Source organism: Vanellus vanellus (assembly GCF_965231255.1).
Source record: "Vanellus vanellus genome assembly, chromosome: 23".
In the NCBI taxonomy this organism is placed as follows: Eukaryota; Metazoa; Chordata; class Aves; order Charadriiformes; family Charadriidae; genus Vanellus; species Vanellus vanellus.
The window spans coordinates 964,729-989,323 of record NC_138928.1 but is presented as its reverse complement, the minus strand read 5'-3'; the positions used below and the strand labels follow the sequence as shown (position 1 = coordinate 989,323).

General features: G+C 63.1%; 1 protein-coding gene across 1 annotated transcript in view; it reads right to left on the bottom strand.

The window, feature by feature from the left end:
- Positions 1 to 24,595, bottom strand: part of NAV1 (neuron navigator 1) — a 61,491-nt gene that overhangs the window by 7,006 nt on the left and 29,890 nt on the right. The window contains exons 4-18 of the mRNA XM_082494579.1: positions 22,497 to 22,599; positions 18,678 to 19,043; positions 6,434 to 6,572; positions 5,923 to 6,220; positions 4,804 to 5,497; positions 4,241 to 4,690; positions 4,004 to 4,045; positions 3,674 to 3,825; positions 2,812 to 2,982; positions 2,185 to 2,237; positions 1,992 to 2,015; positions 1,821 to 1,898; positions 1,532 to 1,615; positions 1,236 to 1,347; positions 229 to 350 (exon numbers count right to left, since the gene is read on the bottom strand). Coding sequence (XP_082350705.1) covers positions 229 to 350; positions 1,236 to 1,347; positions 1,532 to 1,615; positions 1,821 to 1,898; positions 1,992 to 2,015; positions 2,185 to 2,237; positions 2,812 to 2,982; positions 3,674 to 3,825; positions 4,004 to 4,045; positions 4,241 to 4,690; positions 4,804 to 5,497; positions 5,923 to 6,220; positions 6,434 to 6,572; positions 18,678 to 19,043; positions 22,497 to 22,599 — 2,888 coding nt within the window. The remainder of the gene's footprint in view (positions 1 to 228; positions 351 to 1,235; positions 1,348 to 1,531; positions 1,616 to 1,820; positions 1,899 to 1,991; positions 2,016 to 2,184; positions 2,238 to 2,811; positions 2,983 to 3,673; positions 3,826 to 4,003; positions 4,046 to 4,240; positions 4,691 to 4,803; positions 5,498 to 5,922; positions 6,221 to 6,433; positions 6,573 to 18,677; positions 19,044 to 22,496; positions 22,600 to 24,595) is intronic.

The window sequence follows — 24,595 nt, the reverse complement described above, 5'->3', positions numbered from 1 at the left end:
GCTGGGAAACTCCCAGAGAAGGCTGGAGAAGCCCTGGCTGACACATCAAAACAGAACTCCACAGTGGCTTCATGCTCCTCACCAGTGCTGTCCCTGAGGGACAGAGGGGACCAGCACCACAATGCTAAGGTAGACCAAGAGCAGCTGACTCGTGGGGCTGACCCCAGCCAGACCCGGCCAGTGGCTCCCCAAGCCCCGCTCCTCCTGTCAGCGCCCCATCCAACCCACCCAGCTCTTCTTCTTCTTCTTCTTGGCATCAGCGTCCTTGCTGCTGCCGATGCTGGAGTGGCTGGTGATGCTGTTGAGGCTGGAGATGCTGTCAGAGGAGTTCTGCCGCTTGATGCGCAGCTCTGGGGCCAGCAAGAGAAGTGGAAGAGATTGGGAAAGGAGGTATCAGCAATCCGCATCTGCCTCAACACCAGAGCCACCCACTCTCCTCCCTGTGCCCCTTCCCTTGTAAGCCACCTTGTAAGATGACATGGGACTCGGACACCACACAGGCACTGCCATTCAGGACAGTGACCTCAAACCCCAGGGAGATGCCCAGAGCACATTGTTCTGCTTCTGTCCCAGGCCACCTGCCGGCCAGTGCCTTGCACTCACATTGGGGTTTCGGGGCTAGAAACAGCCCTCATGGGGACAAAGCCAAGATCAGCAGCCAAAACCAGGCTGCCGGCAAAGGGCCCAGTGAGGAGGTGTCCCAGGGAGGATGACTATCCCATCACTTCCAGGCACCAGTGCTGAGACCTCCTGCAGTGACAGCTCTGGCTGCCCAACCCTGGCTTCGGATGCTCAGGGGTCCCAGGTGGGGAAGATCTGCTGCCCAGGGGACCACGCCTCACGTGTCAACACCTCACCCTTCCCTCTGTCTGAGCCCGGGGGCTCTGCCACCCTCTCTGGCTGCTTGGTTTCCCCTCTCCCCAATGTCACAACCTCCTGGGGCCAACACAGGGACACTGGGCACCCACGGGGGTTGGGGGGGGTGCTGTTGCCCAGAGCATACACCAGCACAAAAGGGTCCACCAGGCCCCCCACGGCTGCTGTGCCATGCTCTGATGCTGAGGATGGGATGCACCAACCCATTCAACAGCGCCGCAGCAGTGCCAGAAAGCACATGTGAGGTGTGCCCTGGGGCCCTGTGCCAGCCCCAGGCAGGAGTGGTCCAGCTGGGTTTGGGCGAGCAGCTCAGGAAGGGTGACATCCCTGTGGTGGGGGGCTGCAGCACCATGCCTTACCTTTGGGGGTGACATCAGTGCCATTCAGGGCACCCTGGATCACAGCTTGGGCCTCTGAGTTCTTCTTCTTCAGGAAGTCAATGGTCTCTCGCAGGTCCAGCAGCTCCGTGTCCTGGGGGAGCAGAGCCGGGAGCCATAGAGTGCATTCTGATGGCGCAGAGCCCACCCCAACAGCACCTTTGGGGCAGGCAGTGCCGTGGCATGTTCACCCAAGTCCAACATCCCCCAGTCCCACAAGCACTGTCCCACACCGCCAGTGACCCCCAATGCCCACTCAGCGCCCCAACAGTGCCCACCTTCTCCTCAGCAGTCTCAGCCAAGTGCCGCAGGCGGGACGTCATGCTCACCAGGCTCTGCTCAAACGCTGCCACCAGGTTGGCCTGGGAGAGGTGGAGAAACGGGTGAGCACCCACGCCTGGGCAAGCACCCATGGCTGGGTGAGCACCCGCTGCCAGGTGTGGGATGCAAGAGGCTGGAGAGGGGAAATCAAGGCTCTCGCAGGCGCAGACCAGCACCAGCTCCACGCACAGCAGGGACACAGAGCAGCGTGTCCTGCAGTGGGCAGCGGCTCCTGCAGGCACTCACATTAGCAGACAGCTGGGACGTCAGGGTGGCCACCTTCTCCTGTGAGGACTCCAGCTCACGGCGCAGCTTGCGGATTTGCTGTGGGGAGAGAGCAGAAGAAGTGAGAGGGGCTAGCTGCTCACCCTCACCACAGTGGCAGGAGCGGGCGACGAGCAGAAGGTGCGGGCTCACCTCAGACTGCATCTTCTCCTCAGCCTGGCAGCACGAGAGCAGAGAGAGACAGACAGACAGAGGCAGGCAGTCAGGAAGGCAGCGAGGCACAGACAGGCTCGGCGCAAGGCAGAGGCATGCACAGAGCCCCCCCATTCCCACTCAGGCCCCCCCAGCCATGCACAAAGCAGCGCAGCACAAAGGCGGCTCTTACGGAGGAGTAGGTGGAGGACGCGCTCGAGGCCAGGGACAGCACCGATCCATGAACTGCAACAGAACAAAACGCAGCATGTCAGGGTGCGCCCAGCCAGTGGCATCCCCAGGGGCTGCAGGTGCAGGGTACAGCAGGGTGAAGGGGATGGAGGTCCCAGTGCCGGGGGGCTCTGCGGGGAGTCAGGGGAGGCAGAGGGTGGGACAGCAGCTGCTCAGCACTGCTCATTTCTTGGCATGTGGCTGGTGACCTCCCTGGGCACGTGGAGTGCAGCAGGGTGTGGGGAGCACCCTCCACCTGCACCTTCCTCTCTGGCTGAGCCTGGGGGCTCTGCCACCCTCTCTAGTTGCTTGGTTTCCCCCTTCACGGTGCCACAACCCCCTGGGGCCAACACAAGGACACCGGGCACCCACGGGGGTCAGGGGGCACTTGTGGCTCAGAGCATACACCAGCACAGAGGGGTCCCCTCAGGGCTGCTGTGCCACTCTCTGATGCTGAGGATGGGATGCACCAACCCATTCGACAGTGCTGCAGCAGCGCCAGAAGGAAGGGACAACTGTGTGGAGAGCCCCGTTGCACCCGCCAGCCCTGGGAACCTTATTTGCCTGGGCAGGAGCACAGCACTCTCACCATCGTCCACAGGGTCCCGGAAGGAGCCCGAGCGGATCATGCCCTTGGGCTTGTCGGCCAGGGAGAGGGTGCTGCCCATCTGGGATGTGCTGTACAGCTCGAAGGTGGAGTCGTGGGTGGGGATGCTGTTGGAGCGGGTGATCCGCGGGGTTGCGGCGGCAGTGGGGCTCACTACAAGGAGAAGGCAGGGGAGAGGCAGGGTCAGAGTCACGCTGGGGACCTGAGATTAGGATGGGGAAGCAGGTCTGGGAGTGAGCCACGAGAACTGGGATGCGGAGTGGAAGCAGGGATGATGGTCCCAAAGCAGGGGGAGGACTGGGAAAAACTAAAACATAGATTTACACTGGGAAGACCTGGACACCAGCATCAAAGTAACCACAGGGCTGAGAAACAAATCCATCACTCCGGGATAAAGCGGGGACCACCATGCCAGAGCCCATCACCTGTGGGTGCAGGAGGGGAGCACCTCATCACACACTGTCCCCACCCGGCATCCCCAATCCATCTGCTTGGACTCCCCAAACCCTCCAGGAACATGTAGGTCCTAACAAGAGCAGAGCAGGGCTCACCCCTTGCCCTGCCAGGCACCCCCAGAGGAGCAGGGAGCTGCAGGCAGAGCCCTGAGGGCAGACGAGATGCCCTGAAGTGGAGGTGATGGACATCCCTAGCCCCTGGGCACAACCCATCACCTCAGTGGGCCAAAAGCACCAGGCACTGGGTGTTAAGGCTGCTGGGGGTGTCAAGGGGAAAAGCAGCACGCAGGGCAGCATCAGCAAGTCACACGGGGAGCATGGGGTGATGGGGGGCAGGAGGGACAGGGACTGCTGCAAGCAGAAGGGGGCTGGCGGTGGAGGGCACTGACCGATGCTGGTAAGCGGACCCTTCCCGACCAGCGCCATGGGGAGGGCAGGGGGCGAGGGCAGCTCCTGCTGGTCGTCCGACTCGGGGAGCCCGCTGCTGATGGCGTGTGAATGGCGCCGCTCCTTAGCCTCCTCCTGGGAGTGGAGCTGGTACCTGAGGAGCGGAGCAGAGACCGGCACGGTGAGGTGGACCGGCACCAAGCCGGCTCCCGCCTGCTGCACCGCGGCCCAGCCTCCCCAGCATGGAGGGCACCGCCAGCCCCCTGCAGAAAGCACCACATGCCCACCCTCCCTCCATAGCACCATCCACCAAGTGATTCAGGCTCTTTTACCTCAACCCTTTCTTGGGCAGCGTGTTCCTGTCGCGGTTGGCACTGGAAAGGAAGGAAAGATCAGTGACACCCCTGCACAGATGAGGGAAGGTGCCATGGGGGTTGAGCTGCAGGGACAGGGAGCTTTTCCCTAGATATATAGCAGTAAGAGCCTCCAAGGGTCATGGCAGGATGGCAGGGAGGGACCTGAGCCCACAGAGGTGCCCCAGCAGCCCCATGCCTTCACTCCAGCCATACCTGTCCAGATGTGCGAGACGGGGGCTCCCGCTCCAGCCCAGCTCCCCTGCCTCTTCCTCCTCCTCCGTGCTGGCCGGAGGTGCAGCAGCAGGGGTTGGAGTGGTGGTGCTGCCCCCCGAAAAGGCACTGGGCAGGCTCATGGGCATCTGCAGGGACTCCATGCTGCGGTGCAGGCCTGAGAGCTTGGGGTACATCCTGCCCTCCTTGGGGACGCTGAAGCCACCCATGAGCTCCAGGCCCTGGGAGAAGCTGGCCGAGTTGATGTTGAGGATGGGGGCAGGACTGGGGCTGAAGCAGGGTGCGAGGTGCCCACCGGCCGGGTGCAGGTCCTGGAGCTTGGCAGTGTGTGGGGGGTGCAGCTCGCTGGAGGACGGCAAATCCAGGCTGTTGGAGTTGACCTTGTCCAAGTTGGCCAGTGAGGGAGGCTTCACGTAGGTCTTGGCAGCTGCTCTGGAGGGGGGAAAATGGGTAAAGAAGCAGGTGAGACTTGGGTGTTGGGCATGGCTGGGTGCTGGGCAAAGCTGTGCCTGCACCTGCTGCTATCAGAGGTGGAAGGATCATACCTGAGAGGCGTGGGGGGCAACTCGGCCACCTTGGCCGCCGGCGGGAGGTTGGCCTGGGCTTTTGGAGTGCTCTCAGGTGAGCTGACGCTCTTCATCGTCCCACACTCAGAGTCAAGTGCCACTGCCTTGGCCTTGGCCTTCTCCTTCTCGCGGTCTGTCTGGTTCACAGGGGCCGGCGTGCCGCGGCCGGCACCAATCTTGGACGGCTCCTTGAGCCGTGACACTGAGATGCTGCCCTGCTTGGTGCTCAGCAGGCTGGGATCGATGCTGCTGCTGACCGGCCGGTTTGCACCGCGGCCGCCAGTCACACTCATGGAGCTGGACTTGGCCGGCCGGGGCAGGCTGCGGTACTGGATGTTGGAACGAGCCCCTGGGGCCAGGAAGCCAGGCTCGGCTGCATTGGAGACGTCCAAGCTTGTTTTCCTCCCACTGACTGGCTTCACGGGGATGCCAGAGCTCTTCTGGATCTTACCAAGCGTGGCCGAGCCCCCAGCCTGCATGACAGTGGCTGTGCCAGTGGCGGGAGCCGGTTTCTTATAGCCGAAGGAGCTGGAGGCCGAGGGACGTGTGAGACCCGAAGGTGGCTTCTTGGCATCAGCGATACGGTCACGACCGGCATCAGAGGAGGAGCGCTGCAGGCCTGTGCTCTTCACAGACAGCTTGCTCTTGTCGGTGGCTTTGGTCTCGGGCTTGCCTGGTGAGCAGGGAAGGATGGGTTAGTATCCCGGGGGTCTTTGGAGACACTTGGGTGTAAACTAGCCCAGATCAGACACTGACATCGGAGAAGCCAGGATGCGATGGAGACAAAGGGACATGTCACCACCCCAGGTGCTGGGGCAGAGCCACAGCCAGACCCCCGGTGCACACAGCCAGGCCTTAGCCCAGCGCGTGACCATGAGGCCATGGGGCAGGCACGGCCCTGGCCAAAGGGGGCTTAGCGTGGGGCCAGACCCACAACCTGCCTGCAGGGATGCACAGCCCTGCCACCACCTCCAGCCCACGTCCAGCTGCCATGTCCCAGCACAGCCTTTCCCGAACACGTCAGCCTACGGTCCATGAAGACACCACCCAGCCCTCTCCCCATCAGAGAGGCTGGACCCTGCCCAAATTGCGTCTCACCTGCCACTTTGAGGGTGCTCTGGGCTGTATGGGTAATGGGAGAGGTCACAGCCACCGGCGGGGTCTTGCCCTTCTTGAGGGAGCCCGGGGTGCCCAGGCTGACAGGTTTCTTCAGCTCGCCACCCTTGGGCCCCTCCTCGCCGCCCTCTGAGGGCTCCCGCCGCCACTTGGAGGAGCCGTGCTCCATCTTAAGGCTGCTGCTGTCGTAGTCCAGCTTCTTGGGCGCCTTGTCCTCACCCTCACCGTACCAGCTCAGCCCACTCTCTGCCAGTGAGCGCTTCTCCGAGTCCGTGCGCAGCTGCAGACAAAGCGGAGTCAGGGGTGCTGCTGGAACCCACCCCAAACCCATCCCCAGGGAGCACCAGCCAGCTGGGAGAGGGATGCACCAGACACCCCGTGCTGTGCCTCAATTTCCCCATGCCGGCATCTCCATCTCCTTTTCCTCCCACAGAGGCTGTGACACCAAGCCAGGAGCGGTGCCAGGAATGGTCTGGGCACCACAGGCACCTACCGCTATGGCCGAGTTCCTGCGTGAGGCGGTTGGGGTGGAGGGCAGAGAGTTGAGCGAGGAGCTGGCATTGAACTCCTCCGAGCTGAGGTTGTCAGAGGCATCGCTGAGGCCGCTGCTGATGGAGCTGCTCTCATCCCAGCTGCAAGGGCAGAGTCAGCATCAGACCCTCCTGCCCAGCCCCAGCTCTGCCCAGCGGGTCCTGCCACCCATGGGATTTTCCTGCTCCAGGGGCCGCGAGGGCAGAGACCTCAGCTCCCAATAGCACCCGCTGCGGGGCCGCAGCAGGGAGCTGGCACTCGGTGGCCACGGCTGGCTGCAGCCCAGCCTGGCACGGGCTCAGTGCCCCACTGGTACATGAGCCCCAGTGACCCGTCTCCCCATTAAGGCCCCTGTGGGGGTTTTCTGGGACAGAGGATACCTGTGCAGCACTGGGAGGCCAGCACCCACCCCAGCAGGGCTGGCAGCACCGCAGTTGGCACTGAGCCCCCTGCAACCTGCCCTGTTGAGAGGGTCGGGAGGATTGCAGGAAAGGGCTGGGACCGGCTGAAGCAAACAAACCAGCTGCCCCACGGCATCCACCCTTCCTCGGGCAGCCCCCACCCACTGCCTGGCCGCACCCTGCTCCCCCCTCTTCAGCACCCAGGGTGGGCACGGGCAGCAGGCATGGGCATCACCACTGCCAGGGCAGCTGCTCCATGCCGAGGGCTCAGTGGACTGTGCACAAGCCCATCTCCAGGGCCGTCAGTCAGCGCCGCACCGGGGCGGCAGCTGCCTGCACACCCCACAAGCCCGGGCGGCTACGCAGCACGGGGCTTGTACCCACGGCGATCCGGCACAGACGGGCACGGAGCATTTTCCAGCAGGATGAGCACAGCCCCTTTCAGGTCAGCAGCTGAGTAGGTCATTGAGGCCCCGCAACCTCCAGAGGGGCTGCAAGGAGCTGGAGGGGCACAAGCAGCAGTATAGGAGAGGGGAGCAGAGCTGGGGGGCTGCAGCCAGCCCCGGTACTTGCTGGAGATGCACATTCCCTGACATTGGGGCCACAGAGGTACAGGAGGAGCCCAGTCAGCATCAGAGCCTAGGCAGCTGGTGATCACCCCAGTAGCACTGCAACCCTGGCTGAGCTGGGGACAGGACGGGGCAGGCCTAGCATTAGAGAGGGCACCTGCTGGGCACCACCACCAACTGGGGTGCCAGAGCACATGAAACAGCCACCACCATCCCCTCTGGGATGCCCAAGGCCCAGGACAGAGCAATGCAGGCAGCTCTAGCATCCTCCAACAAGCCCCGTGTACCCTGCTCTTCCCAGACATCAGGGACCGGCCAGCGCCAGGATGGACATGGTCCCCTTCATCCCCAGGGTAACTTTTGGACCAGAGCCCTGCAGGCACTGCCGCCCAGGAAGGACTTTAATTATGACCACGTGCCCGGGATGTGCTGCTGGGCTGCCTGGCTCCAAGCATCTCCCACCACCATCCCCTGCTCCAGGTGACTTCTCACCAGGACAGAAATCCCCACCCCAGAGCACGAAGCAAAGCTCCTCTCTTACAACAGCATCGCCCTCGCAGCAGGCAGAGCTGGGAGCGAGGCAGGGCTTTGAGGAACTGCATCCCACAGGCACACGGCTGTGACCAAACGTGACACTGGCTCTCTCCAGCTTGGCTTTGGTGGCCTGGGAACATGGATTCTAAATGCTCTCCCAGCCCTGCACTGGAACCCCCACTGCCCCGGGACCAGGTCTATGGAGAGCCCCAGTGAAACAGGCACAGGGTCGGCAGCTGAATCAGTGCAGGAGGTGACCCCAGATCCACCTTAGCAGCCCCACACCGAGGAAGGGCAGCACAGGGGTCGCAGGTTACATCCCAAAAGCACTGAAGCCATGGGGTGGGGCCTGGGAGCCAGATATCCACTGTGGGGTGCCTCTGGCTCTCTTAGGGAACACAAGGATGGCACATGCACACAAGAGGGGTCCCCAAAACAAGCACGTGCATGCTGTACCCAGCACAGCAAGGAAAGCCTCAACTCGGGCTGTACCACAGCAGCAATGACTCCCGGCGCACAGCTGAGCCCAGGCACCCCAGTCGCTGCCGGCCAAGGTCACCCGAATGTCCCCCGCAGACCCCAAACAGGTGACGGCCATGCCGCAGCATCACGCTGGGGGCAAAACTCAATCCCTGCTTTGTGCTCCAACCCCTCCATCTTACACAGAGCAATTCCCCACCTCCCTTCAGCCAGCACCGCACCAAACCCACCCCGAAAGCAGCGATGCGCCGGGACAGCCGCACACCCCGCGCCCCTCTGTCCCCGACGGCTCCCGGGGAAGGGATGCTCAAGGACAGCGAGGCGGGGGCTGCGGCAGCGTGACCGTCCTGCCGCGCTCCCCGGTACCGGGCGGGCGGGCGGGAACCCCCCCACCGGCCGGGAAGGTCCCGACACGGCCCCGGGGGTGCACACCCCGACCCCGACCCGAGGAGGTGGCTGCATCCCGGGGGGGGGAGCAGGGGATGGACCCGACCCACGGCCGCGGTGCCGCGCCGCGATGCTGCGCCACGATGCTGCGCTCTCCTCCCGGCCCAGCCGCACCCCGCTCCGGCCGCGCAGCCCCGCAGCCCGCCCCGGCGGGGTCAGCTCCGCCGGCCGGGGGTACCGGAGCCCCGGGGGGAGGGGGAGAAGGAGGGGGGGAGGGTCGGCCCGACCGTGCTGCAGGTGCGAGGCGGGGGTCGGGGCGGGAGGGGACTCGTCCCGCTCCCGGGCCGGGAGGAGCCTCCCCGATGCTGCGGTGCCGGGCGGGGCCGCGCTGCCCGGGTTCCCCCTTCCTCCCCGCGGCACGGCCGAGACAAAGCACCGCCCGCGGTGCGGCCCCGGGGCGCGGGGCTTTGTCTGTCGGGGCCGGGCTCCGGCCGTCCGCCCGCCCGCAGCGCGCCCGCCCCGCCCCGCTCGGTGCCGGTGCCGGTACCGGTGCCGGTGCCGGTGCCGCTGCCGTACGGTACGGTACCTGCTGGCCAGGCGCGGGGCGCGGCGCGGCCTCCCCGCCCGCAGCATGGTGCTGCCCGCGGCAGCGCGGCCCCGCCGGGCGCGGGCGGGAGGGGCGGTGGCGGCGGGACCGCCCCGCGGTGTCCGCGCCTTAAAGCGGCCGCGGACCCGCAAGGCCCGGACCGCCCCCCCCCCCCCCCACTCCCGGGATGAGGGGCTCTCGGCCCCGCCGGTGCCGGTGCCATCGCCCCCCCACCCCCCGCGGCCACGCCCCCCCAGGCAGCTCCAGTGCCCCCCAGTCCAGCCCATGACACCCCACCCCCATCCCTGGTGTCCCCCAGCCTCAGCTCAGCATCCCCCCAACCTCAGCCACTGCCCCCCCGGCCCACAGCTCCACGGCCACATCCCCACATCCAGCTCCAGTGCCCTCCAGTCCAGTCCATGACACCCCTATCCCTTCTGTCTTAGCCTGGTGCCCACCCCCCCCCCCCCCGAATCCCCAAGCCCCCACTCACATCCCCACAGGCAGCACCAGTGCCCCCCAGGCCATCCCTCAGCCTGGCCCCAGTGCCCTGCTCCTGACCCCAGCGCCCATCAACCCCCCCACCCCCCCAAAGGCACCAGCTCCCTCTGAGGGTCCCGCGGGGGGCTCTGCCCCTGCCCAGCCCCGCGGGGTGCCGGGGGGTTGCTCCCAGCAGCTTCAGCTCCTGCGAGGGCGCCCGCACCACTCTGCGCTTCATCAACCAAAAAGCCTATTTCTGTCTTTTTTTTTTTTTTCTCTCTCTCTCTCACCAGAGCAGGAGCTGCACCCCAGGGTGCCGGTGACACGGGGGACACCTTTGCCGGTTCGGCTGCGGTGAGCAGAGAGGGTTAACTGCAGCCTTGGCAAAACCGACCCAGTCCCTTCGGGCTGGGAAATAAGTAATTCCTTCCTCGAGCCTTCCTCGGAGGCAACGGCAACGCCTCTTGGCTCTTGGCTCACTCCTTACCGTGCAGCCCCATCGCTTGGCTGCGCGGTGCTTGCCCCGGCGAGGCGAGGTGCTGCGGCACGGCATGGCACAGCAGGGAAGGCCAGGGACTTCGGTGGCTGGTGTCCCCATCCCCATCCCGCACCCACCATCCCCGCAGCACCTCTCAGCCCTTGGCCGGCGCTCACGGCGGTGGGGCCGGTGGTGACACCACCCCGGCACAGCGCGGTACCTCCTGCAGGCAGCCAGCCCTGCTGCGGGGTGATGACCCCACGTCAGTGTGCGCCAACGGGTGCGGCGGCACAGCCTGTCCAGCATCGCATCCCCATGGTCCCTCCGGCCTGGCACGATGCCGGACGCCGTCCTCTCCCTCCCCTTCTCCTGGCCGGCTGCCTCGGCCCCACCATGGCCAGCTTGGGCAGCCATCGGGGGAGCAGCTCTGGCTTTTACTGCGCCCAAATCAGGACACAGGGCATCCAGGGTGGCGGGGGGAGCCAGCCCAGCACAGCGGCCCCTGGGAAAGGCAGCTTCGACCTCACCAGAGCTGGTGCGAGATGGTGGCAGAGAATCGCTGTCGGCCACCAGCACCGGCACAGACCCCTTCGCAGAGGAGCACCCCCAGCCCATTTCTCAGCAGTGGTTGCTGTGGGAGGCGGAGGGTTAGAAGTCTTCACCCATCTCGCGCCAGCACAGACACCCCCACGCCAGACAGACCCGCTGGCACGAGCTGGGGTTCCCAGTACTTGTGTCCCTGCCAGGCTGGTGCTGCCGAATCCCTACCACCTGCCTGAAGTCCCCCCTGGATTGAGGCGAGCCCCCTCATGGTCTGCCCTGGCCCTTTCCTCCTGCTCTGCCGTGGCGGCTGCAGCAAATACGGGGGCTTGCACCAGGGGGTCTCCACGCCCCATATCAGTGGGTCTCTGGCACTGAGGGGGATCCGTGGATGCGCCACCAGCGTCCCCCATCACAGCCTTGTGCTGCTCTGGCAGAATCGGTGAGGAAAGAATGGCACATCCGGGGCTCTTCCCTCCCTCCCCTTCTCCTCCACTTAATGGGGCAGAAAAAACAATTAGCTTCATAAATCACAACCGGGGGGGTTGGGGACTCCCCGCGGGCACGGGCGGTGGTGGCTCTGCTTCCCCCTCACATCCACCTCAGGAACCGCCTCAGGGCATCACAAGACCCATAACCCTCTCCCAGACTCCCTTAGGATCCCCACAGCCCCAAGCACACCCTCAATACCCCTTTAACAGCCCCCCCCAATACTCCTTGAGAACCCCGCAGACTCACTTAGGATGCCCCAGATTCCTCTAAGTTCTCCCCACAGCCCCCTAAACCCCTGTGTACCCTCCATGACCCCCCTAAACCCCGAGCCCCTGCTACAGGCCAGGCTACTCAGACCCCAGGTGCTTCCCGCTTGAGTTTTGGGTACTGGGATGTGGCACCCTTCACCAAAGCCACGCTCAGAGGAACGAGGGACTGCAGAGACCTTGCAGATGGGGAAACTGAGGCAGGGAAGGGGGTCTGACTCGCCCGAGCTCACCCAGCAAGAGAAGAGGATCAGCACCACATCCCAGCAGTTGGTCTTGTTCCCTGTTCTCCCGGCAGCATTGCCTCTGGTCCCCGGACCCCCAGGTCCCTTAGGGGTGCAGGGGACTCCCCCCTACGGGAACCCAGAGTCTGCGTGGCCCCTGTGAGGGGGAACCCGTGGCCAGGCTGCGCCTCCACTCCAGCTCTGCGCTGCCGACCGCAGTAATAGCAGGGTCCGATTTCCCCGAGGCAGCGAGGCCGATGCCGTGGGGGTGTCAGCCAGCACTCGCCCGCCCGCAGCAATGAGATCAGCCGCGGACCCCAACCACACGCCTTGCCACCATGCCAGCGAGGCTGCTGAGCTCAGCCGGCCCCGCTGTGCAGGGGGACAATGCAGGGTCACCCCTCTGACTCCCCCCAAGCTGCGGAAACCCCGGAGGAAGCATGTCCCGGTGCGGGGATCTCCGGCTGTTTTGGGAAGGGTGACACATGAAGCCGCGCTCGGGGCCACCGCAGCGGCACGGCAGGCTGCAGCGGCTGTGTATGGCGGTCAGAGAGTCCCAGGGCAGCACCGGGGTGGGGGAGCGGTGTGACTCAGCCCGCTTGCGAAATTCCTATTTTTCCCGTTGTCTGGACAAGCCAGTGGCCTCGGACAACTCTGCCCGCAGTGGCTGGGCCCCTTCGCAGGTGGCAGGGTGGCATGTGGCAAGCAGCAAAGCCAGGTCTTGAGCTTCCCGGGCAGCAAGCAGGCAGGCAGCAGAGTTTAGGGGGCAGATACCCCGAGCAGCTCTCCCCATGGGGCGTGGGTGTGCGAGGTCCAGCCCTGGGCTCAGCTATGCGCCGTGTCCGCACCCAGCCCCACCAACGAGCCGTGGAGGCCAGCAGCTTCCCAAATCCTGGGCATGCGCCCAGGTGCCGTGCATCCCCCGAGCCCCGCAACCCCATGATCCCCTTCCCAAAACGTGCCCCGTGCGGGCACTGCTGCGGCAGCCCGGCCCAAGCAGCCCCAGGGTCTGGAGGTCAGCACTGGGCGCCTCGAGCCAACCCCCAAAATTAGGAGCCGGCTGGAAGACAGTGCAGGGGAAGGGCGCTTCCATGGTGGCGGTGCACAGAGGGGTTTTGGGGCCCCTTTCTGGGACCGTCCCCCATCCCCAGCTGGAGGGAGGACCCCCACCGAGCCCCGGCACGCGGTGCAGCGCAGCAAATATTTATCCAACATCACTTCCCCAGCCGTTCCCCCACCACCTCCCTCGGCTGGCCGGGCTGGGGCCCCACACACACGTCGGGCCACGTGCGGGGCCACGGCCGTGCCCCACGGGATGTCCCCACCGAGAAATGACTTCACAGGCTCGCCGGAACAGCGGCACGGGGTCAGGCCAGACCAGCCAACACCAAGCGAGGGGCGTCTGAGGGAAGGGAGTGGAGAGCCAGCACCAATCCTGCTCGGAGCACGAGAGGAGGGCGGCCGCTCCCCTGCCGCTCTCGGGGAGCCGAGCCAAACATCTGCTCCTGCCTCCGGGCTTCGTCAAGCTCAAGTAGCTGCGAGGAAGCCGGAGCCAGGCCAGCCGGAGCGCGGCGGGTGCCAGCTCGAGACCATCTCTCCCAGGGGGATGCTGCTGGCAGCCCCCAGCCCTGCCGGAGGGGACCACAGGCTCTGCAGCGCCCGGCTGCCAGCAGCACCATCGTTGTGGCACGGGATGGTGCCTGGGGGGGTACCGTGAGCTGGACATACATGCCAATCCCCGAGCCGCCTCACAGTCCTGACGCGAAAGGCTGCTGCCACCGCTCCTTTTCATGCCCATGAATGGAACCAGGGCAGTACATGGCTTGCAGGGCTGCAGATGCTGCTACCACTGCAGTGGGACGCAATGCCACCTCCCTTTCCACCCCCAAAAATAAATGAGGCCCAAAAGGACACCCCCAAATCACAGCAGTCCCAGAGTTGCAGGAGAACTTCCCCAGGACATTGAAAGCCTCATGGCACAAGCACAGCCTCAGAGATCAGCTCCGGAGCAATGCCTGCACGCCTGGGGCCCCACAGAGCGCACGGATCACCAGCACTCCTGCAGCCACCGCAGTGAGAAGGCGCTGAGTCAGCAGCCAGCCCCACTCGCCACCTCCCAGCTCTTCCAGCCCTGTGTGTGGGGATGGCAGGATCAGGCCCAGCAGCACCCATGCTCTGCCGGAGGGGCACTCTGCCAAGGTGAAATCCAACCGTGGGACTCTGCCACCGTGGGACTCTGCCACCATGGGACTCTGCCACCATGGGACTCTGCCACCGCAGAGTGTTTAAGCAGCTCCAAGGATGGAGCCAGCTTGTCCCAATTTGTCACTGGGGACTTTATCTGAGGAGCAGCTCATCCCAGAAGCACCATGCTGGGCCACACAGCTGAGCTGAGGTTTTGCGTCCCCATATGTCACCTCGTGTACCACAGTCAGGGAGAGGTGCTCCTCCTCCTCCACACCCTGCTAAACCCACCAAGAGCGGTCCTCCCCTGCCACAACCCGCGTATGCCCTGCCCTGACCTGCTCACAGCCAGCAGGATGGACGGAAGGAAACTGAGGCACAGCCAAGGCTACACAACAAGGTCCTTTCAACCCCCGCCCGGCGCTCTGTGCTGCCCCGCAGCATAAGGTGCACCACGGGGAGATGCTCAGACCCTGCTGAGCACTCGGCACTGCATGCGGTGGCCTGACAGACCCCTCCAGGGACATCCAGAGCATCCCAGCGCCCCCGTGGCAGCATTACCATTTGCAGGGAAGCGGCTGGGAAACAGGCCAGCTGACAAAAGGAGGGTGGCAGAAAGGACATCATGCAGGGCACCCCCCAAGCCCAGGAGATGTGGCAGAGTGGTGCAAAGCAAGGACAAGCAGACACTCTTGTCATGCCCTCAGCCGAGGAATCCGTCCTGTGTGGGAGGGGGGAAGCCCCGTGGCCCCAAGCAGGCAGGGCTGGGGGGTGGGAGCCAGCGCACCCCACCAGCTCCCAACCGCAGTGAAGCCTCTCAACACCCCGCTTGCTCCCAACCGTGCCCCGGATGGCCCCAGGTGGTGATGCACACTCACCCACTCCTGCGCCAGCACCCAGCACCCACCAGAGCTGCTCACATCAGGTCCCCAAGCACACACAGCACCGAGGGAGAAGCACCAACACGCAGCCGCACTGCGCTGCCCGGGGAACGGCAGCTCCACATGGAGGAGGTGGAACCGCTCGGACATGCAGGACGTGGCCGGGACGAAACTAGGCAAAACCTGGCTTGAACATTCCCGCTCTCCGCCTCTTCCGCTGCTGCCTGATTCACGCACAGGTCTGCACACGAAGGCGCCCGCGCTGCTGCATCGCAGCCCCAGTGCCATGCTGTAGCCATACCGCCACAGAGGTCCCTCAGCGGTGGGTGGCTGCATGTTGGTGGACCTCCCAGTGGAGTGACCTCGGTGGGGTCTGGGAAACATCCCCAGCCTGACCAGGGTGGGAAAGCATCACTGGCGGCAACGTACTGCACCCCTCCAGGGACTGGCATCAGGGACAGAGAACAGCGAGTGGCACACTGAGTGGTGCCGGGTGGAAACCTGAGTCAACAGCAGCCAAGGAAGGGAGCAAAGATCTCTCAGGGGCAGGGAAACAGCCCAGGTGTTGGTGCTGTCCCTGCCTGCGCCCTGCCCAGACCCCAAGGACAGGCAGGACAAGGCAGGAGAGCTGCACTATCCCAGTGAATGCTGCTGTGTCAACCTGAGCTCGCAGCCTGCGCCAAGGCCCTTCAAACACCACGCTGCCAGCAGAGGCAAGGATGCATCCCAGCGGGGCTGCTCCCAGCCCCGGTTATGCCGGGTCCCTGCTGGCCAAGGGCTGTCCTGCTGCGGAGCACAAGGAGGATATGGTGACACCAGGAACAAAAGAAGGGCCTCGCTGCCAAACAGGGAGGGCAAAGCCAGCACTTTCACCCCCCAAAACCGGCAGCAGGTTGCTGGTGGAGGGCAGCCGCAAGTGCCGGCCCAGGCAGGCGGGCACAGGCGGGCAAGGAGCCAGGATGCCAGCATGTTTGGCCAATACAGAAATGCTTCTGGGGGCTGAGGTGTCCCCAGCCGATCCCTGCTCTCACCACCAGACCTGATCATCTCACCCCCTCTCTGTGCTTGGCCCCAGGACCCCCACTGCCATCTTGGCTAGGCTTACCCCAACCACCACTCCGCCAGATTCACCCCGATGCCCCCACAGACAGTCCCCACGACCCAGCCGTGCCTCACCTACCTTGGCCCTCTCTCCTTCCAGGCTGCTTCCCCAGCGAGCCATGGGGATTCCAGGTCCCATCCCACGGCCCTACACCTCTCCGATGGGGACGGGCTGCTGCGTCCTCCGAGCTGGCTCTGACCTACTGCCCTACAAGCCTGGGTCTGCGCCGGCGCGGTGCAGGGAGGCGCTGGCCCGGTGGCCTGGGCTCGGGGGCTGATGGCCCCATCTGCAGCACTCGGCTCCTGCCCGGTGCATTAGCGGCACGGGGAGATGGGGCCTGGGGCGGTATTTGCTTTCTAGGTCAGAGCCAGCCGAGGAGGCTGGATGAGGGGCTGCGCTGGGTGAGGGGCTGCGCTGGGTGAGTGCTCCCAGCCGGCAAGGCAGCTCCTCGCCCTGGCTGGCTCTGGGAAGGAGGGAATGTCCCTGCTCCCCTGCCCTGGCTCTGCACCCAGTGCCCTGGCTCCTGGCAGGGCACCCTGGCATCCCCCAGGACCCAGCCAGGGACATCACCTGGGGACAGAGGTCCTGTCATACTGCCCACTCTGGAGCACCCCCTGAGCCCTGTCATGGGCCACAGGGGATGGAGCTGTGACTAGGTCACTGCATGGCCCTGTGTGCCAGCAACATTCTGGTGACATGGCTGATTCTGAGGACATGTTCCTACTGATAAGATGGTCCTGTGCTGCCCTGGCTATACTTCTCGACCCACCCCTGGGGAGCGGCACCCAGCACAGGACACCAGTCCCTCCCTGCACCCAATGGCAGGACACTGGGTATTTCCCTCAGGTCACATCCAGGGCATCATACTGGGGACCCTGAGCAGGAACAGGGACTGCGGCATCCTGCCATGGTGGTGCCGGCACAGCTCTCCATGGCACTGAAAGCCTCACCCGCATCAGGGGACCACGGTGCTGCCAGGACCTTGTGGGAGGATCAGCCATACCTGGCTCCATCCCCAAGGCTTGGCCCTTCCTGGGAGGAGAAGTGGACCCTGCCCGGAGCAGTGTGCAGGGCTGAGCCCGGGGAAGGTCCCACTGGGGCTGTCTCTGCCCACACTCTGCCCCACTCAGTGGCCGATGGAGACGAAGCAATGCTCCGGCTCACCCCCTCTCAGCAGTGCCTCCACAGCCAAGGGCTCCCCAAGGTTATCCATCTGCATGAGCAGCTCTGACACAAGACAAGGAGGAAGACAGGGAGCAGCAGAGCCCTTCTTCCTCCACAGCCAAACCCGCTGCAGCCCCAGCCATCCAGGGCACCCCAGAGCGACCTCATCGCCCATCAGGCCCCACAGTCTGCTGGCCAGAGGCAGAAGGTGGTGACATGCCACCTCTGGCTGCTGAGTGATGGGATACAGTCCCCAGGAGGGGTTCATGCTGAGCCAGCACAAGACACCCTTGTTCATAAGCACAGGGCAGTCCCCCAAGGCCACCCCGCCTGCCCATGGGGAGGACATGTCTGACACCCGTGCTGCCCCAGATACTCTCGCCCCTAAGCTGGAGCATCACAGGGGCAGAGGCCAGCACAGACGCCCCTCAGTGTGTCCCCCTCTAACCATCACATGCGCCTCTGGGACACATCTGAGGAGTGCTGGCCCCCAGGATGGGTGTGAAGCCACGGGCTGTGCTATGTCCTGCAATGAGCTGATGTGACTATGGCCACCCTGGGAGGGCCAGAGCAGCACTGTCAGGAGGCCAAATACCTCCTGTTCTGGGACAACTCAAATGCCAGAGTTATTAATTTTCTCCTGTACTGAAACAAGAAACCTCCAACACGCTGAAATCCTGGACCCCCGCCAGAGCCAGGGGCACCTCAACAGCACAGTGGGAGCTGGATACGTCTGGAAAGAAAATGCAAGCCCTGGGTGTACTGGTTTGTGCCCATTCGGCAGGAGATGCCCCTGGCTCGCGGGTGGAGGGACAGAGGCAGATGGGCATCCCAAAAGGAGGGACCCCGCTCAGCAGAGCACCCTTCTCCACCATGGTGCCACCCGTCGGCAATGACACCTCGGTGCCTGGTTCTCACTGGGGTGCTGAGACCTGACCCAGTCTATACCACCACGGGCCACCAGCACTCCTGGCAGGACGTAGGACATCCCCGCAGTGCCAGGGTCAGAGACAGAAGCTCAGATCCACTGGTGTAAACTGAGAGAGTGCTCCTGAAGGCAGCAGTATTTACCCCAGCAGGGCTCTGGCCCAGGGCTCCCGCAGCCACACACCATGTGCCTCTCTCAGCCCCTTGCTCGGGAACGCCCAGATCAAGCTGAACACTTCCCACATGCCAGTAGAACAGCACACTCCAGCTCAGGGACTCACTGGCCACCAGCAACCCCAGCTGGCCCAGCATCACAAGCACTGCCTCACTGGGGGGAAAGCATATCCTGGGATACGGGGACACAATCCACCCAGCCAGACTGGCCATGATCTATGTGCTCCTCCGTCCACCCTCACTGCACCCAGTGTCTCTCTGCTGCTGGCCAAACAGGAAGCGGTGAAACCTCCAGGAGAGCCCTGTTTCGGGTACAAGCCCCGGCGCAGGCACTTACCCTGTGGTGATGTCGTCATCCTCTGTCAGCGTTTTCCCCATCAGATCGCTGTCACTCATGTAGCCTGACTTCAGCTCCACGTCGTCGGTGTCCAGTGCCTCGACCAGCTCCAGGCGGGAGATGTGGCTCAGCTTACTGGGGCTTCGCATGGGCATGGTGTGCGAGTAGTGTGCCCGCTCACCGTGCATGTACCAGCTGGGGGTACCCTCGGAGCGGCAGGTCCCCCCGACTGACGGCGCGTCTCCTGCCTGCAGGCGTGGGCTGGACTGCCCGTAGCGCCAGGACAGCGGGGAGGAGCGGTTGGACAGGCTGGAGACGCTCCGGGGATTGGCTTCATCGCTGTCGTAGCAGGTCATCTCCAGGGAGCTGCGAGGACGGGGTGCAGGACAGGGTTAGGGCAGGGCAGGGTGGGCATTGGAGGTCTGTGCCCTGTCTCACTCCCCCAGAACAGGGGCTGCAAGTTCTCAGAAAACAAAGTTGCCCATTTTGAGGCAGCCAGGCAAAGCCAAAGGGTCCCAAGAGTGTGGGCGCAGGGATGCTGTCTGTCCTGGACCCCCTCTGTCTCAGATGATAGGGGATGGTCGCCTCCTGCCCTGCCTGGTGCCAGCACAGCATGCCACACTCCAGGACCCACTGAGATCCACACCACCTGCACCCACCCATGTCTGGTGGTTCCCGTTTCTCCCCAGGGACTGTGGAGCAGGATGTGGAGTGCCATGGGGGGGGTCTGTGCCTCCCTACAGCCCCAACCACCCCACAGAGGCGATGGGGGGACTGGGAGTGCCAACAGGGCTGGCTGCAAACACACCATGGCAGAGGGATCCATACCTCTCTGGAGACCAGCCCCGGTCCCAACCTGAGCTGTGCTGAACCCCACTAATAGTGAGCCATTAGTGGAAAGCCCAGACATGCTCCCCTTTGGCCAGGCTGCTCTCCCTTGGCCGTTTCCCCACCAGCATTTCAACACCTGCACCCCGATATTGCCCCAGATGACGGGATACAACGAATTGGGATGGTGGCACACACACGGCAGCAGGCCATGCCAGGAAGCCGGGGCTGGATGTCAAGGGGCAAACCAGGGACCAGGTCCCTGCATCAGCACCTCAGGCCAAACCCCTGCAGAGCGAACCTCCACGTCTGGGCAGGAGGGGACAACCCAACACAGGGCTGCCTGCAAGCGTGATGCTCTCCAGCCAGCCCAGAGCCTGTGAGCGCATCAGGAATGGGGAGTTGAGTTACTCCCTGCACTCTTTGGGGTGTATTTTGGGCAAATGGCATGTCGGGGAGTGATGCTGAGACTAAATTTAGACACCAAAAATGATTACTTCTTGGAGCAGCTACTTGGGAACCCACAGCCCTCGACTTGGCTCCAAACATTACTATCAGCAAGCTATTCCCTAGCTTGGATTAAACGTTCCTGCAGGAGCACCAAAAGCCAAACTCTGGCTGCAGTATTGAATTTAAAACAGGGAACTACATAAAAAACTAGGAAGTTTGTTAAAGCGGAACTAAAAGGGGCAGCTAAAAGGGTTTAGGTTTTGTTGGCAGCACAAAGGCTATTTAAGGATGTTCTGCCGGCAGCTCAGAGCAGATGCAAACCACGTCTCCAAGCAGGACTAAAGCAAGCCCCCAAGGAAGCTCGTCTGACCCTGCAGTCGGGTGCAAAGGCTGCCAGAAGTACGTTGATGTCTTTCAGGAACAAAGTTGTGTCCTAGCGAGGAAACAGCAAAGGATGGATCTTCCACTGGATGGAAGATCACAGCTAGGAGAACAAGAAAAGTTTGAGGAATAATTTGTGGAAGGAATAAAGAGAGAATCTGAAGTGGTTACAGGGACACTGGCGATGTGGGGCACATCCAGAGGACCATGGATGACATCCGTATTGGACAGGCTTGTAGAAAGCTTTCCCAAGAGCAGAATTAGTGGGTACGTGTGTAATTACGACATACCGGGGAAGAGCTGACACAGCTTTGCTAAAGGAAAATCCGGCTCACAACCGCGTTGGAGCTCCTGGAGGGATGCAGGGAGCACGCTGCCGAGGCTGCTGCAGGCTACCAGAAGGTGGTGGACGAGAGCCCTTACCAAAGGCAGATTAAGCTTCCAAATAAACTCAGCTGCCATGGGATAAGAGGGAAGATCTTCATGTATTTAGGAACCGCTTATGGGACAGAACACAGGGGTAGCCAACCCTGGGCTATCAATAGTTGGTTTTCTCCGTGGCAGGGACCCGGCCAAGGCCTCCGCCACATGGTGTACTCATCAAGAGGTAACTCATCAAGAAAAGGAAGTGAGAGCGAAGAGTGAAAACCCACCAGCAATGCTAATTTAATCACACTTAATATCCTCGCCCTATTTCCCTAAGAGCGGGGCTGACAGAGGATTTGCAAAGGAGCTGAGCGCTGGGGCGAGAAGGCGGCTGGTGAAGTTTGACACAGATGAATGCAAAGCAAACGCAGAGCAAACACGAAGCGAACGCGAAGTGAACACAAAGCAGCCCTGACGGCATGAGCAGCACCAGGCTGTGAACCAGCTGCTGTGCTGAGCAAAGGGATGGCAGAGCTGTAATGGATAATTCCAAAATATCACCAGCTCGGGGAATATCGCTGCGGCCCCGTGCAAATCCCACTGCCCCAGTGCTCTGACAACCACCGGCTCAGAAAAGATCCAGAAAATGCAGCAAGGACAAGCAAGGTCTAGACGTGATTCTGGGTTACGAAGAGCTAAATCAAGTGGGCTGCTTCATCCTGGACAAAGCTGACCGAGGAGTGGCACAGGGAAGGTCTGTAATGATGAGTGGTGGGTGAAGGGGTGGAGGGGGGAGGTGCTGCTTTTTGCCCCTTCCAACATAAAAATAAGGATTGAGGGAGACCGCGAGGTGGCAACAAACACCAGGAGAAGGAGGTTCGGTGCATCCTCGGCTTTCCCAACTCGCTGACAGCCAACACAGCCTCTCTGGAAAGCCCAGGCTTTGTAACACAGCTGCACCAGCGGGGTGGGATCCGGGAGGGTACCCTGGGGAGATGCCCCCTCTCCACCCTCTGCTGCCTGGCTGGAGCTGCTCTGCAGACCCCAAGTACATCCAGAGCAGAGCAGTAACCCTGCAGTGGTCTCAAGTGAGAGACCCAGGGGGCACAGGTAGTCCCAGGCATGTGTCAGAGAGACCTCTGAACACAGGGAGATACTGCTCTGGTTCACTACTCAATTGTCACCCTGTCCCCAGCCCCACCATCCCACCAGCCCCCGCTGCAACCCTGGGGTGCTGCCAGCCCCAGTCTGGGCAGCGTACTCTTCCTCTGCCCGTGGGCTGCCAGGCACTTGGTCAGCTCTCTCTGAGGGTTTCTCCATCATCACCTCTACACAGAGTAGAGAAACTGAGCCATGGATCGGGATGGAGCCTGTGGTCCAAACCTGGACAGGCGCAGGGGATACCTTCACCTCTGGTTGTCCATATGGGGACACCCAGCCACTGGGAACAGATCTCATCCCCTGCTTGGGGTCTGGGGGCAACCAGTTCCCCTTTGTGCCACCACCACCCATCCCCACTGTCCCAGAGCACACGAGGCAGCATTGGGCCCAGACCACTGCCAGGGACAGGGCTCTGCCACAGCCCCACGCATGACACCCCACAGATTTGGGGGCATCTCTCCAAGCGCCCACGCACAGGGTCCCCAGGCCATGGGGCACAGGCAGCTCCCTCCCATCCACATGGCCCTCACTCAGAGCAGAGCCGCTTCCCGGCCGCCCCAACCTCCCTTGCTGCCCCAGGAAGGACACGGGTTGTGGGGAAGGGGGGGTGGGGGTCCAGTGTCGGGCCCTCACCTGTGAGACACCTGAGAGCCCCTTAAGCTGGACATGGTCTCCTCCAGGTTCTGCCGAAGGTCCAGCACATTCTGCACTGTCCTCTTCCTCTGGGACTCAGGGTCTGTGGAAAGACAAGGAGGTGGCTTTAAAGGAATGAATGGCTCCTGCGCCCCTCTGCCCGCGGCTGTGCCCCCCAGCCCCTTCCCACACCCCTCTGCTTGCGGCTGTGCCCCCAGATCTTGTTCTGCCTGCTAGGAGGGGACAAGGCGAGGGCGGCACCAGGCTGGAGCAGCACCACCATGAAATGTCACTCCCAAGTGTGCAGCTGGGATGGGGATGTCTGGTCCAGAAAGGACAAGCCAGGGGAGACCAAGTTAGGCCACAGGAGCCATACAGGTGACAGGAGGCCGGCTACAGTCAGTTGACCCCAAAGCACTGTGACTCTGCTCTATGGGGCCATGTAGGAGCAGCCTGGAAGAACATCCCCAAACCCACCCCTGCGTCCCCCAGGACCTGTGGGTGCTCCAACCTGGGGACACGGGTGCTGCAGCAGCACCACTCAGCGCGCAGCCAGCGGGAGCCAAGGAGATGTTGGGGAGTGGAGCAAGCCAAGCCCCACTCCGGCCTCATGCCCGGGGCGAGGCGGCTGCTTCTGCTGGGGGCTGGAGCAGCCAGTGGGACCGAGCCCCCCACGGGCACAGCCCAGGGCTGGAAACCCCCGAGTTCAAGCTGCCCCGGGGCTTCTCCGGGTGAGTACATGGGCACGCACACATGCAGGTATGTACCCCCTAACCTGCACGTGTGCACACGCATGTACCTGCACCACAACCACTTGTGCACACACATGCGTATGCATGCATGCACATCCACACATGCGTGCATACACACCTGCGAACACACACGCACACCCGCACACATGCATGCACAAGTTTATGCACACACACCCCTAGAGACACCCACACACACGTCCACACACTCACACACAGAGAGGAGGGGGGTCACTCCTGGCACAGCCCTGGCAGCGCTGCTGGGCTCGAGGCCATGGCTCCAGCCCCCGCGCCCCTGCAACCCTGGCGGCTAACAGCCGTGCCACCGCGGCTTTGATCCCTGATTTCAAGCCTTTCAGCCGCAGCTTGCCATTGAACTGCAGTGACAGCGGGCGCCAGGGATGCTGGATGTGGCTCCTCCTAATGTAACGTGGCAACCAGCGCTTCGGGATTTGCAACAGCACTGTGTAAGCTGCAGCGATGCAGGGACTGGGGGGACACCGCTGGCACACACCCTGGCAGGATCCCCACAACACACAGCCATGCACCTGATGCACGAGCAGGGCTCATGTCCCATCATCCTCATCAAACAGCAACCGTGCCACTGGACACACTGCAAGCAGCACCCATGGGTGACGCTGCCGCATCCCCGGGCTCTGCTCACGCACTGGCCCGGGCAGGATCACCTCAAACCAGTGAAGCAGTTCAGATTTACGCATGACCCTGGAAGGTGGTGATGTGCGGTAACAGCCCTGATGAGACAGGTTAAATCAAGCAAGTTAAACCCAGTTGTAGATGAAGGTAAGTGGACTGGTGAGCCCACAGGGCACCCAACACAGCCAGGACACGCCATCGTGTAAGGAGGGCACCCAGCCCCGCATGTGTCCGACTGCCCTGGTCCAGCTCCCAGAACAAGGCTTAACAGGAGGCACATCATGAAGTCATTACTAAATCTGCACTGTGGCCCGTGCTGGAGCAGTTAATCAAAGGCATCGTGCCATCACGGAGGGTCTGCCCCAGAGCCTCTGACTGGTGCTCCAGACCTGCAGCGGGATCGCAGGTGGGCCAGGGAGTGAGGATGAGGACGGGGATGTGCAGGAAGCAAGGGCAGAGGGATGGAGCAGAGGGGGCTGCACACATGGAGCCAGGGCACAAAGGAGGCTCGAAGGGCCATTGGTGCTGGACGCTGGTGCCCATCCTGCTCTGCAGCTGGGGACAAGGAGACCCTATGTCCCTCCAATGGGGCAGGCAGAAAGGGCCATGTTGGCAGATCATGGGGCACCTCAAAGCTGCCAGGTTGGCAGCTACTCCCTTGGGCTGCCTAGAAAAATGGATTTTCAGTCTTGAAAT